The sequence below is a fragment of the Macaca nemestrina genome, chromosome 10 (genome assembly GCF_043159975.1).
Source record: "Macaca nemestrina isolate mMacNem1 chromosome 10, mMacNem.hap1, whole genome shotgun sequence".
Taxonomy (NCBI): domain Eukaryota; kingdom Metazoa; phylum Chordata; class Mammalia; order Primates; family Cercopithecidae; genus Macaca; species Macaca nemestrina.
This window is the reverse complement of record NC_092134.1, coordinates 976053-989789: the sequence shown is the minus strand read 5'-3', so window position 1 is coordinate 989789 and position 13737 is coordinate 976053. Positions and strand designations below refer to the sequence as shown.

The 13737-nt window shown below is 51.2% G+C and overlaps 1 protein-coding gene across 19 annotated transcripts in view; it reads left to right on the top strand.

Moving 5' to 3' along the window:
* LOC105490546 (E1A-binding protein p400) overlaps nt 1–13737 on the top strand; it is a 135325-nt gene that overhangs the window by 116311 nt on the left and 5277 nt on the right. For 18 of the 19 annotated variants that reach the window (XM_011756299.3, XM_011756297.2, XM_071070762.1 and 15 more), the window contains 6 exons: nt 1028–1241; nt 1384–1628; nt 3489–3707; nt 5596–5791; nt 6178–6302; nt 8298–8444. In XM_011756299.3, coding sequence (XP_011754601.2) covers nt 1028–1241; nt 1384–1628; nt 3489–3707; nt 5596–5791; nt 6178–6302; nt 8298–8444 — 1146 coding nt within the window. The remainder of the gene's footprint in view (nt 1–1027; nt 1242–1383; nt 1629–3488; nt 3708–5595; nt 5792–6177; nt 6303–8297; nt 8445–13737) is intronic. The other variant, XM_071070760.1, reaches the window with a different exon arrangement.

Sequence of the window (13737 nt, the reverse complement as noted above, 5' to 3'; positions counted from 1 at the left end):
TGAGGATGCTCTGAATTTTAGGCAAGATGAAGGTAAGATGCCACAAGACCCCAAGCACATGGTGAGAGACTCAGGGCTGTAGTGTCAGCACAGATGGGGGAGGTGGTAGAGCCAGGACTGTGGGCTGCGTCAGGGCTGTAGTTTCAGCACAGATCGGGACGGTGGTAGAGAGCCAGGGCTGTGGGCTGTGTCGGGGCTGTAGTTTCAGCACAGATGGGGGCAGTGGTAGAGCCAGGACTGTGGGCTGTGTCGGGGCTGTAGTTTCAGCACAGATCGGGGCGGTGGTAGAGAGCCAGGGCTGTGGGCTGTGTCGGGGCTGTAGTTTCAGCACAGATGGGGGCGGTGGAAGAGAGCCAGGACTGTGGGCTGTGTCGGGGCTGTAGTTTCAGCACAGATGGGGGTGGTGGTAGAGAGCCAGGACTGTGGGCTACGTCGGGGCTGTAGTTTCAGCACAGATGGGGGTGGTGGTAGAGAGCCGGGGCTGTGGGCTGTGTCGGGGCTGTAGTTTCAGCACAGATGGGGGCGGTGGAAGAGAGCCAGGACTGTGGGCTGTGTCGGGGCTGTAGTTTCAGCACAGATGGGGGTGGTGGTAGAGAGCCAGGACTGTGGGCTGTGTCGGGGCTGTAGTTTCAGCACAGATGGGGGCGGTGGTAGAGAGCCAGGACTGTGGGCTGCGTGTCTGTGGGTAGCATGGGTGCCGCAAGGACAGTCGTTATGTTCCTGGGGACCAAGAGGTCTTAGTGCAGAGAGGGAGGGACAGGACAGCCTTTTCAGCATATGCATGGGAGTGTCGTCATCTCAACCGCGTTTCTGTGGGTGATGTGATCCGCTGTAAGAAAACATTGCTCAAGGCACTTGCTTTTGAATTGACACATGAAATCAGCAGTTGTCAAAAGACTGAACTCTAGCTTGTGTTTCACTTGTTTCGCCTCTGAAGTTGGGTGCTCTTATCTGCCCTGCTCTGAGTGTGAACAGCCCTGAGTGCTGTGTGAAATATTTGATGAGGTCCTCTGTTTGCCTTTTCTAGACGCCGGGAGGCTCTGCTCCTGCCCAGGTGGTGCACACCCAGCCCCCGCCACGGGCAGTCGGCTCCCCAGCCACGGCGACCCCTGACCTGGTGTCCATGGCAACGACTCAGGGTGTTCGAGCAGTCACTTCTGTGACAGCCTCGGCCGTGGTCACTACCAGCCTGACCCCAGTGCAGACCCCGGCGCGGTCTTTGGTGCCCCAGGTGTCCCAAGGTAAAGCCAGGCTGGGAGCTTTCTCTGACACGCGTCTGCTGTGGCGCGTGTGAGGGCTCAGCTGCTGCTTGCTCTCTGAGAATGAGGATCTGAAGGTGGGCGAGTATCCCTGTCCAGACCTAATGAGCAAACCTCTTCATAGCCACAGGAGTTCAGCTCCCTGGAAAAACCATCACACCTGCACATTTCCAGCTTCTCAGGCATCAGCAACAGCAGCAGCAGCAGCAGCAGCAGCAGCAACAGCAACAGCAGCAACAGCAGCAGCAGCAGCAACAGCAGCAGCAGCAGCAGCAGCAGCAGACGACGACTTCTCAGGTGCAAGTTCCGCAGATCCAAGGCCAGGCCCAGTCTCCAGCACAGATCAAAGCTGTGGGCAAGCTGACGCCGGTGAGCATTTCCCAGAGGACCATGGACGTGTGCGTCTTGTGGTCAGTCAGCCTAGCGTCTGTGAGGTGGTGCCTGCTTGCATGGTGCAGTCCAGAGTGTATTTTGCAAACGTCTAGCAATGCCTTTTTGTAGGACGCGTGCTTCGTTTTATTGATCTAAAACTTCCCATGTCATAACACTTTGATCATGCCTTAGAGAAGTATCTTACGGGTATTCAGAGCACTTTGAAGACATTAACACCCAGCATGCAAATGTGTCTTCTTGCTTAGGGGTCTTGTGCCTTGTGTTCAGCATCAGTCTCTAGGGAGGACTAGACAGCCCGCTTGGTGCGGTTCTGGACCAGAGAAAGTGCTGGTGAGAAGGCATTCCTCACAGTGTCGGGAGAGCAGGCAGTGGACCCTGGGTTGGTTTCAGTGTGGTTCGTGTGCAGTACTGTTTCTCAGAGGTGGTCATTGGGGTACTGATGTACCTGATTTTTGCTAACCTCTGTACCAGCTTTGCTGTTCTTTATGTAAATGTATTCATTTTAAAAGGAAATGTTGGACTGGGTGCAGCGGCTCACGCCTGTGATCCGAGCACTTTGGGAGGCCGAGGTGGGCAGATCATTTAAGGTCAGGAGTTTGAGACCAGCCTGGTCAACATGGTGAATCCCTGTCTCTACTAAAAATAGAAAAGCCGGACATGGTGGTGGGTGCCTGTAATCCTAGCTGAGGCCCGAGAATCACTTGAACCTGGAAGGCAGAGGTTGTAGTGAGCCGAGATTGTGCCACTGCACTCCAGCCTGGGCGACAGAACGAGACTCTGTCTCAAAGGAAAAAAAAAAGGAAATGTTATACCCCTACCATAAATGGAAAACCATTAATACTTGTCATAGAAAGTAACCAGAGAAATATATGGAATGAAGACAAGACAATATTTTGAAGTTTCAGCTCACTGTTGGGCCTGCCGGAGTGCTTGAGTCTGGGCCTCTCCATGGTCTAGAAGGGAGGAAGTGGGCTGCGGGAGACACAGACTCAGCTGAGGGCCTGTCCTGGGGCTGTCGGCAGTTCTGTTGGTGGAATTTAGACATCGAGCTTATCCTGTTCCTGTCACACCAGCCATTCCTCGAGGGCTCCGTGGTCATATGTGGCTGTGGCTACCACCCTGGGCAGTCCCCGTCTAGCCCACTTGTATCCTGCAGGAAGTGGCGCTGGAGAGGGCTAAATTAGAACGCTGTACTCAGGAACTCCAGGCCCAGCAGAGGCAACTGTCGGAGCCAGAGCTGGGCTCTGACCCCCCGGCCCACAGCCACACAGGTGCCTTTACCTGCCGCTGTTCAACCACTGAGACACCAGTGCCTTCGGTGTCGAGGCTGCCACCCAGCCTTGGCTGCCAGGAGTCCTGTGTGCCGGGTGTTTGCCTGGCTCCTTCGTTCCTCACTCTGCCCTCTCCCAAATCCATTTCAAAGCCAGTTTCACTTCCAGCCTTTCAAAAGACACTTGATAGTCCTGATCAACTCATTATAGGTTTTCTTAAAAATTTTTTTCTTAAAATGTTTTTTGAACTTATAAACTAATAAATAAGTTTGGTTGGCACTACAGATTTAAATCGACTTGTTTGTGAGGGATAATAGAAATTTTGCTATGAACTTATCAGTCAGAATCCCTGTTTGTAGCTTTCATCTGACAAAATGCTTATTTTTAATAAATGAACACCTGAAAGATACTGGGCAGCCCATAGAAGGCAGTCTGGATGCTGCACAGTAGCAGGTGCCTGCTTTGGTATTTAGTGGGCAGTAGAGGGGTGGCTTAGGATCAAGATGTCTACTTAAGAATGGAGCACAGTTAATGTTGAAGAGAAGATACTTTGCTTGTATTTTAGGAACACCTCATCAAAATGCAGAAGCAGAAACTGCAGATGCCCCCGCAGCCCCCACCGCCACAGGCCCAGTCTGCGCCCCCGCAGCCAACAGCCCAAGTGCAGGTGCAGGCCTCACAGCCCCCGCAGCAGCAGAGCCCCCAGCTCACCACGGTCACGGCCCCAAGGCCTGGAGCCCTGCTGACGGGCACCACCGTAGCCAACCTCCAGGTGGCCCGGCTCGTAAGTGTCAATTTCTGTTTATTTTCCAAAAGCAGCGTCTTTTTATGTTTTAACACAGCTATTGTGCTTGCTCGGCTGCGTGTCACGTGTTACAGGGGTGAGTGTGAGATGGGATCTTTTCCCCAAGAACTTAGTGCCCCTTGGACAGAGGACGGGACTCACCACTTGTGGAGCATTAACACAGCAGCAGCTCCCAGAGGCCATCCAGGCATCAGCAAGCTTCTCAGGGCCTGAACGGGGGTGGGTGGAGCGTGAGCAAGGTGAGGTGCAGCCTGCGTGGCGTCCTGTGCTGCTGAGGGAGCGTGCGGGGACCAAGGCCCGCGTGGCTGGAGCAGAGGGCGCTGTGCATGTAAGCCGTAGGCATGGGTAGGTAGCCGTCTCTGAAGCTGCTCTCAGGTGACCACTGGAGGCAGGAGAGCATTTGGAGATTTCAGAAGGGACTAGCATCAGGCACAAGTGCTGTCTGGGAAGACCGGCTCTCAGCAGGTGCCAGCGTCCCGGGGCAGGCAGGGTCCCTGCACCCTGAGCAGAGCTCAGCTAGGGGTGCTGGTGACAGCTGCCCTGATAGAGGCTCACCCTGAGCTAGACTTTGCCCTTTGTTCTCTTGTGTCTTTCACCTGGCCCAGCGCTCATGGACTGCCCCAGACAGGGATAAGGGTCTTACTATTAATTCCATTTTACAGGTTGAGAAACTGAGGCACATAGGCTAAGTTCCCACCCAAATTCCACAACCAGTCAGCTGCAACTCAAGCTAGGATTTGGGGACCTGGGTGCTCAGGCTCAGCTGTGTGGGTGCTGGACCCCCACTTTGGGTCTTCCCTGGGAGGGGCTAGCCCTCCACAACAGAGTGAGTAGAAGTGGATGAAAAACTACAAAAGGGTGCTCAGTTTCAATCATGTTCACAAAAATGCAAATTCACTGAGAAGAATGTAACACCTAGTGGTGGCCAGGGCACAGGGCTCTTGTTGGACAGGAATCAGTGGCCTCTTTTTGGAGAGGATTTTGGTAATTAAGCTATAAAAATGTGCTTGCTTATTTAACTAAACACTCCTCTTATGTCCTAGAGAAATAACAGAACATTTACAAAGTGATGAATATACAAGCTTGTTTGCTTCCTGAATGTTAGAGGAAATTAAATGTCCATTACCAAGAATTTCATTAAGTAAATTATGTATCATCCAAACAATGGAATATTAAGCAACTTTGAAAGTGGTTTTTTGTAAAGGGAAGAGAAACAGATTTCAAAATATTTATAATTCATGTCACTTTTGCACACTTTCACGGTGAGCCACATGGATAGGAACAGTGGCTGAAGGCTAAATACCAGTTTTAACATTCAGATGTGAGTAGTTCGAGGAGTGTGGGTAATTTTTACTTTGTATTTTCTTACGTAATCTTAGTCTTTATACATACAACAATAGAGCTATTTCCACTTACCATTTTTAAAATAGTAATTTAAGAGAAAATGTGTGGGACGGGAGGCTGTGGCAGTCATTTTGAAGTGAGGGACAGGCCGACGTTGGGTGGTCGCTGAAGGAACAGGAAGTGAAGGCTTCTGTGGGAAATGGGTCAGGATGTGGTTACTGGTGCGGTTCCGGAGATGGAGGGAAGTGAAGGTGATGTCCCACGAGATCACTGACACCTGGACGCAGCAGCACGTGTGATGAGCCTGCAGGTCTTGCGGGAGCTTCAGAAGCACAGGCTGACCTGTGACTCGACATTTCCCGGAGGCGTGCAGATCACTCGGTTTTCCTTTTATGTCGGGCTACTTTCAACTTTGTTGATCTTTGTAAATTTTCTCATGGCATGACCTCTTGTGGGGAAGTATTTGGAGAGACACACCATGTCCTGAATTTCTCTGGACTCTCCCATTATTTCTACTGTTTAGACCCGGGTTCCCACTTCTCAGCTGCAGGCGCAAGGGCAGATGCAGACCCAGGCACCCCAGCCAGCCCAGGTGGCCTTGGCGAAGCCTCCAGTGGTGTCCGTCCCGGCAGCTGTGGTCTCCTCGCCGGGAGTCACCACCCTGCCCATGAACGTCGCGGGGATCAGCGTGGCGATCGGTCAGCCACAGAAGGCAGCAGGTGCCGGCCCCAGCACACCCTCCCCTCCTGGGCTTGAGCCCGGTTTCATAGGCCTCTCTGGTGGCAGTGGTCGCCAGCAACCTGTGTTCTTTCCTCGCACCCACCCACTTGAGCCGTCACATGTTCTGGCACAAACGTGCCTTGTCGCTTTCCAGGCACAAGGCTTGGTCCTCAGTTGAACTGTTAACATTTTGAAATTTCCATCTTAATTTAAGTGTAATTTGTGAACCCAGAAACATTTTAATGTAGTTACGGGATGGCTTACTTGTCTCCATAGAGTTTCGTAGTTTATTATTTTCTGTAGAGGTGAGTCCGTTGGAACAGCTTGGCGTGAGCCTCGAGCTCTTTCCCCAATGTGCTGACTAAGCGGCTTTTGCTGCCTGCAGGACAGACCGTGGTGGCCCAGCCCGTGCACGTGCAGCAGCTGCTGAAGCTGAAACAGCAGGCCGTCCAGCAGCAGAAGGCCATCCAGCCGCAGGCTGCCCAGGGCCCGGCAGCTGTCCAGCAGAAGGTACTGGGGCTGGGAGATTCTCACCTCTGGGTCTATGCCAAGGCAAAGCTGGCTGCTGGAGGAGAGGGTCCTGAGCAGACAAGGCCCCTTGTGGCAGCCCAGGCTTTTCAGAGGGTGGCTTCAAGGAGGGCTGGAGGTGCTAGTGTGGTCATCCCTGTTGGTTTTTCCTTCGTTTTAAAGGTGAACGCTGTGTGTGATGTGACAAGTGAGGCTGAGGTCTTGGCAGGGGGGTGGAAGGGGCATGGTCTGTGAGGATGGCTGGGTGCCAGGTAAGAAGCCTGCATGGCATTGGGACAGACACAGGGGATGCAGTTACATGATGGGGGCCAGTGGGCTCAGGGAAGCAGACGCAGCTCACACCACAGGACCCGCCTGGACTCCTAGTGGAGGACAGGGACGCCACATGGTCTGGACCCCAGAGAGAATGCGGCCTCTGTGCATGTCCGTGGTGAAAGGGGAGAATACACACCAGGGGCTGACGTGGATGGGGGTGCGGCAGGGCACCGGGCTCCGAGGGTGTCTGCAGGCTCAGCCAGCTCCCCGAGACGACACCTGTGCCTCTCAGCAGCCAGTGCTATGTTGAAGGACGTGAGGGACATACAGTGGTGAGACAGCTCTGCCTCCAGGGACATCTGCTTATGGTGGCTCGTCGGTGACACCCAGCCCAAGTCCCGGGCTTTGGATTGCTGGTGTGGGCCCTCAGACCCCATGTTCTGTTGGCACTGCTCTCTGGCTAGAGTTAGAAGGTGGGCTCTGATGGGAAGCCACATGGCTGTGCGGGGAGCTACCCTGTTCCCTGAGCGCTGCGCTGGCCCCCTGCAGGCACCTGGTGCTCATCTTCAAGATGGAGGATGTTGTTTTGAGGAAACTGAGGCTCAGAGAAAAGGACTTGCCCAGATCACAGGGCCAGTAAAAGGCGGCTGGCTGACTCCAGCGGGCCCAGGGTGCTTTGTGTCACACCAGCTGGACACTGGCTGTGCTGTGAGCCGCTGCCACCTCCTGCAGAAGACCAGTGCTCAGGAATCCTGTGGTGAAGCCCTGCTGGTTGCCAGCGATGGCGTGCTCTGTGGGGAGCTGGAAGCAGAGCTGTCTTTGGAACCCAGAGCGGGAGGGAGTGAGCACTGAGGGAACACAAGCCGGGAGGCACAGGGTGTCTGGGTAATGCCATCAGCTCCGCAGTGGCTGGGTTCCGAAGACCAGCCTGCATCCCCACTCGGTACGACCGCTGCAGGGAAGTGCATGTCCTTTGGGTCGGGATGGTCATCTGCGTTTACTTACCTCTAGAAGGAGATGGTACTGGGACTTACCTCCCAGGCCTGGTCAGCAGCCGCTGGGTGCATCATGGTGGTCCATGGGCAGATGTGGCCACGCTGATGCACAGGTGGGCGTGGTCCCTCAGGCTTGAGCTGTGCTTGAGGGAGCAGTGGAAGGCTGCAGCTGAAGTGCCAGGCTGTGTTCCTACGATTGGACAGAAACGCCCTTAGATGTTAGAAACCCCTACTTACCCATAGCATGGCTGATACATCAGATACGTAAACTTCAGACGTGCACAATATGATATGCAAAAATTGTGCATACCAGTTTGTTACCCCTTGTACTAAATATTTTCTCTATGTCTGCCAAATTCTTAAATTGGATTTGAGAGATTGTGATCAGTTTCAGTCACCTAAGTAGCAGCCCTGCGCAGGTGTGCCAAGGGTGTCAGGGTGCCCCACCAGCCCAGCTATGCAGGGAGCAGCATCCCGGGTGGGGTAGGGTGCAGGCAACTGCCGGGCCTCCTGGAGGAGAAGCTGGTGGCCAGGCCGCGTGGGCAGAGGTTTGCCAGGAGGCAGCGTCAGGCGCAGAGGGCAGGGGATGTGGGTACACACAGGGTTGGTCTGGGAGGTAGGCTGGAAAGGGGCTGGGTTCTGCCGTAGGGCCCAGAGCAGTCAGGAGTCCCGGGAGTCTTGAGCGCAGCGTGGTCTCTGCGGCCCTAATTTCGCAGTCTCTCCCCAGATCACTGCACAGCAGATCACCACCCCTGGCGCGCAGCAGAAGGTCGCCTACGCCGCACAGCCAGCCCTTAAGACCCAGTTTCTTACCACACCTATCTCCCAGGCCCAGAAACTGGCCGGGGCCCAGCAAGTGCAGACCCAGATCCAGGTGAGTGGGGAACAGGGTGAGGGCCCAAGTGTCAGGAGTGGGTGCCTGGCCTTTGGCTTGTATGTCTCGTGGGCTTTGCCAGCTCCCAGCTCTCGGTGGCTCCACTAGGTGGTGTACTGGAGGGAAGTGTTGTCTCCTGGCCTCAGGTTTCAGCCCCGCTGGCTCCTGGGAAGGCTCCTCTCTGCAGGTGCCTGTTCCGGCTGCCACCAGCTTTGCCTTCATGTTCTGGATGTCGATCTCCAGCTCTGGGGGGTACAGCTGCCATCTCCCAGTTCCAGGCTCCTCTTCTCCCTTCCTAGTGTCTTTTTAAAAAATATATTTTATTTTATTTTTTGATATTTCTTGTTCATCAAGTTCTACCTGGTGTCTTTGGGAGAATGGAGTTCCTGATTTCATGTGTGCAGTGTGCCCTCCCGTCTTCCTCTCTGCCTAGAGCTTTTATGTCCTGCTTCCTCCCAGAGCTTATGGAGTTGCCTCCCTGCATCCTCCTCTAAGAGCGAGGGAGTTTTACTTTCTCAGCTGGTCTTCCACCCTCCTGGAATTGGTTTTTGGGTTTGAGATAGAAACAGGAATTCAATTTGATGTGCCCTATGAACACCCTATTTTCAGCCCCATTTATTAAAAAGCCCACTCTGTCATCCATCAATCCACAGTGCCGCCTCCACCCGAGATCCTGTGGGGACATTCAGGGCTTTGTGTCTCAGAGGTCGTGCTGGTCCTACTGCACTCTCGCTCTGAGTGGCCGTGACACTTGGTGTCTGGAGGGCGAGTCCTCCTGCCACACCCTTCCTTGGGTGTAAGGTGCCTATTCTTGGCTCTTTACCCTTCCGTGTTAATTTTAGTTAGCTTAATTCATGCGCTACAATCAAAACTGCTGAAAGTTTTTGTTAGAATTGCATTGATTCTGTAGCTCTGTTTAGGGGAGAGTTAACATCTTTACAGTCTTGGCTTCAGATTCACCAATATGATACATTTTTTGTAAGTCTTTTTTAATGCCTTTTAGTGAAGTTTTCTAATTTTTTTTGTGAAAGTCTTATAGATTATGTTAGTTTTATTCTTAATCAGTATTTTTTGATGCTTTTGTAAATGGTATGCTTTTAATTTCTGTTTTCTGTCTCTGGCTGTTGTACATTTTTGTACATTGGTTTTTTATTCTGGCCGCCTTGCTAGATTCCGGTTATTTGAATAATTTATCTTAGGATTTGGTTTTGTTGCATTTCCTTCGTATACAGTTGTATCACGTGTAAATCGTGAGATCTACTTCTCCCATCTTAAACCCTTGCTTGCTCCCGCCTGACTGTGCTCCCGCCTTATTGTGCTCCCACCTTACTGTGCTGGCTGGGACCTGCAGCACAGTGGTGAATGTCAGAGTCCATATGTCACTGTGAAGTAGGGTGTTTGCTGTGTTTTTTGTCAGAGTAAGAAAATTCTGTTCTTTCCTACTTTGCTGGAAGTTTCTGTTCCTCTTTGTTAATGGTGCTTTTTGTCTTGTTTAAAGCCCGTGTGTATGAACTCACTCCCTTACACATCTCCTCTAGCCTCAAGGCTTTAAGTCCTGTCTCGGTGCGAATGACGCCCAGATTCATGTCTGCAGCCACTTACTGTCGTGAGTTCCAGATTATTCATCCTACCTGCCTTTGACAGATCCATGGAGATGTCTGATACCTCAGCCCTCAGGTGTGTACGCCTGACCTGCTCCTACCAGAGGCTTCTGGCTCAGGAAGGACAGCTGTCTCTGCAGACCTTTGCCTACTTGAGAAACCCCTACAGTCACCCATACAGGTCCAGCCCATTGGCAGGCAGTTGTGTGTGCTTGACTTCCAGAAGAGACCTGGACCAGCCACTTCCTGTTTCTGCCGTCAGCCCCTCCTCCGCACCCCTTCCCTGGTTGTTGCCATCTCTCCTGCTTCCTTTTTGCCATCCGTCCCCCAGGATACTCTGTGGTTGTGGGTATGTGTGTGGCTGGGTGGAGGGTATGGGGGTGTGGATGTCTGCTGGCCTGTGCACCCCTCTGCACTTGCTCCTCTGCACCTGTGTCCCTACCAGCCTTGCTCACACCCCCTTCCTGTTCACCTTTTCTGCTCTCTGTTTCTGTACTGTCACCTTCAACAAATACTGTAATTACTTGGATCAGATGATTTTGTCTCCTCCAATAAAGCCAGCCCCATGAGTACAGGCATGCGCGAGGGCTGTTAGTACAGTGGACAGATGGACTATTGTAGCGGGTTATAGTCGTTGAATCCTGTGATGTTCAATCATCGCTGTGTTCTGGGGTGACTCACGGGATCCTGTGGTGGTTGTCGTTGTGCATGGATGAGTTCAGTTGCTGCTCTCATGTGTGCTGCCTCACGGCATCGGGCGGCACGGCCTCGTTCGAGCGCTCTGCCTGCCTTGTCAGGTCTGTTTCTGAGACGGGCTCCTGCTTGTGTTGCCCAGGCTGGCCTCGAACTCCTGAGCTCAAGCAGTTCTCCCTCCTCAGCCTCCGGAGGTGTGTGCCACGATGCCAGGCTTTTGCCAGGGTTTTTACTTCCTTTCCTTTCTTTTATTTTGCTATTCATTTTCTAACTTGTTAAGATGGAATACCACCTGAGCTTATTTCACAAATTTTATTATTTGGTTTTCCTTCAGTCTTAAATATTTTTGAATTTCCATTTTGATTTCTTCTTTATTCCCTGGGTTCTTTAAAGAAGTGTTTCTTAATTTCCAGGTGAGGTTTTCCAGTTACTTTTTATTATTGACTTAAAAATAAATCTTCATTGTATCATCAGAGAATGAGGTCTGAATGAGTTCAGTCTTTGGAATTTGTGGAAACTTGCTATCTGCTAAATACAGTCAGTTTTAAAAAATGGTCTGTGTCCTTCCAAAGCAGTCTTCAGGGTGGTTCCAGTTGTAAGATGGTTTTGTTGTGACTGGGTCAAGTTTACTCTTTGTGTCATTTCGGTCTTGTGTGTCCTGCCAATCACTTGTGTTACTAGGTATTGAGAAGCGTGTGTAGATGTCCCGTTCTGAGTATGCATTTATCTGTTTCTCCTTACCTTTCTCTCTGGTTTTGCTTTATATCTTAGATGGTTTTTCATTAGCCACATTTAAGTTTAAAGTTTTAAATTTTGTTATTTTGAAATGACTCTTACTATTTTCAGTAATATCTCTGGTCTTGAAGCCTATTTGCCTTGTATGAGTAAAGCATCACCCTCCTGTTGGAAGTTTCTGGTCTGTATTTTTCCCTCCTTGTTGTCAGCCATTCTCTGTGTGCCCCGCGTCACTCCTCTGAGCAGCTCGCAGGCAGGTCCGGCACTGCGGTGAGGTCAGGCCTTCCGTCTGTGACTCTTACCTGAAACATGTGCCCACTCGTCTGTATATAAGGGTGGGTATAAGGGTGGGTATGTTTGAATTTCTGGCTTCTCTTTTGTTTGGACCCTGTTTGTCTTGCTTGTTCTGTTTTTTCTTTCCTCCCTTCCTTGCCTTCTTTTGAGCCACCTTTTAAAATTTTTTTTATTTTTTATTTTGTCAATTTTTGCCCCTCTGCCAGTGAAAAATTTTATATTTTCTTTCTGTTCTTTAAGTGGTTACCTTAAAATCTCCATGTGCACACTTCTGTATCAGAGTATGAAGTTAACGGTTGCCTCCAACCTGTTCTCCAGCGATGATCTTATCACACAGTAGCTCAGTTTGTTCATTTCAAATGCTGCTGTTAGCGTGCGTTTTAATTCTGTCCTTTTTCGTTTTTTTTTTTTTTTTTGACGCAGCGTCTCGCTCCGTCGCCCAGGCTGGAGTACAGTGGTGCGATCTTGACTCACTGCAACTTCCGCCTCCTGTGTTCAAGCGATTATCCTGCCTCAGCCTCCTGAATAGCTGAGATTACAGGCACGTGCCACCAGGCCCGGCTAATTTTTATATTTTTAGTAGAGATGGGTTTCACCATGTTGGCCAGGCTAGTCTCGAACTCCTGACCTCGTGATCCACCTGCCTCAGCCTCCCGAAGTGTTGGGATTACAGGTGTGAGCCACCATGCGTGGCCATAATTCTGTCCTTTTTCATCTTGGACTTTTTATGTGGAATTGCTTTCCTTCCACTTGACCCATCCTTTGGAATTTCCTTAAGTGCTTGAAAATGCCTGTATGTCGTTCTGGTTCCTGGGAGACAGTTTTGCTTAGTACAGAATTCCCAATTGGCATTGTCTTTTTTTGTTTGTTTTTGTTTTTTTTTTTTCAAGACAGAGTCTCACTCTCCTATGCTGGAGTGCAGTGGCACAATCTCGGCTCACTGAAACCTCCGCCTTCCATGTTCAAGAGATTCTCCTGCCTCAGCCTTCCAAGTAGCTGGGACTACAGGCGTGCACCACCATGCCCAGCTAATTTTTGTATTTTTAGTAGAGGTGGGGTTTCACCATGTTGGCCAGACTGGTCTCGAACTCCTGACCACGGGTAATCCACCTGCCTTGGCCTCCCAAAGTGCTGGGATTACAGGCATGAGCCACCGTGCCCGGCCGGCATTGTTTTCTGAGTGCATTCACTGTATCATTTCCTCACTATGGCTGCTTTTGTTGTTGAAGAGGAGCCGGTGTCTGTCCAGCCTTTCACTCTTCCAGGGTCACCTCTCTTTTCCCCACCCTCTGCCTGTTATTGAGACATTGTCTTTGTCTTTGTTGTTTTGCATTTTCATTCCGATGCTCAAGCTTCTTGAATCTGGGGCAGTCTCTCTCATCTCTTTAGGAAGTGAGCAGCCACTGTTTGTTTAGATGTTGCCCCTGTCCTGTTTTCTCTGACCTCCGGGTCTCTCAGCAGCTTTTATATTTTCTGTGTCTGTCTCATTGTACCATATGCTGAGTCATGTCTTTCGCTCTTTCTCCTCAGTCACTCATTTTCCCCTTGGTTAGGTCAAATCTCTCAGGCTTGTCTGTTGAATTTTTATCTTGATGATTTATTATTTTATTTTCAGAAGTTCCCAAATATGCCTGATCTTTGTTTATAGTCTCTTGTTTGCAGGCTTCTCAGAGTGAGCCCAGTGGTTTTCTGAATCTGGTGATTACCCTGTCTGAAATGTGCTGCATCTGTAGGGACTCCTTGTGGCCTGGGGCAGAGGTGGATTTTTGCTTCTGCAGGTACCTTTGGGTGGCATCAGGAACGCCGCTCAGTGTGTGGCTCGGGCTTGCGCTCGGCTCTCAGGTGTCACCCACCTGGCCTCTGAATCTGTGTCTGCTCCTCTCTGCTCCCTGGCACTGAGGCTTAGGGCAGGTGCTTTTCTTACAGATGCCACTGGAGGAAGGGGGTGCCTTCTTTGCAGCTTTTGGGTA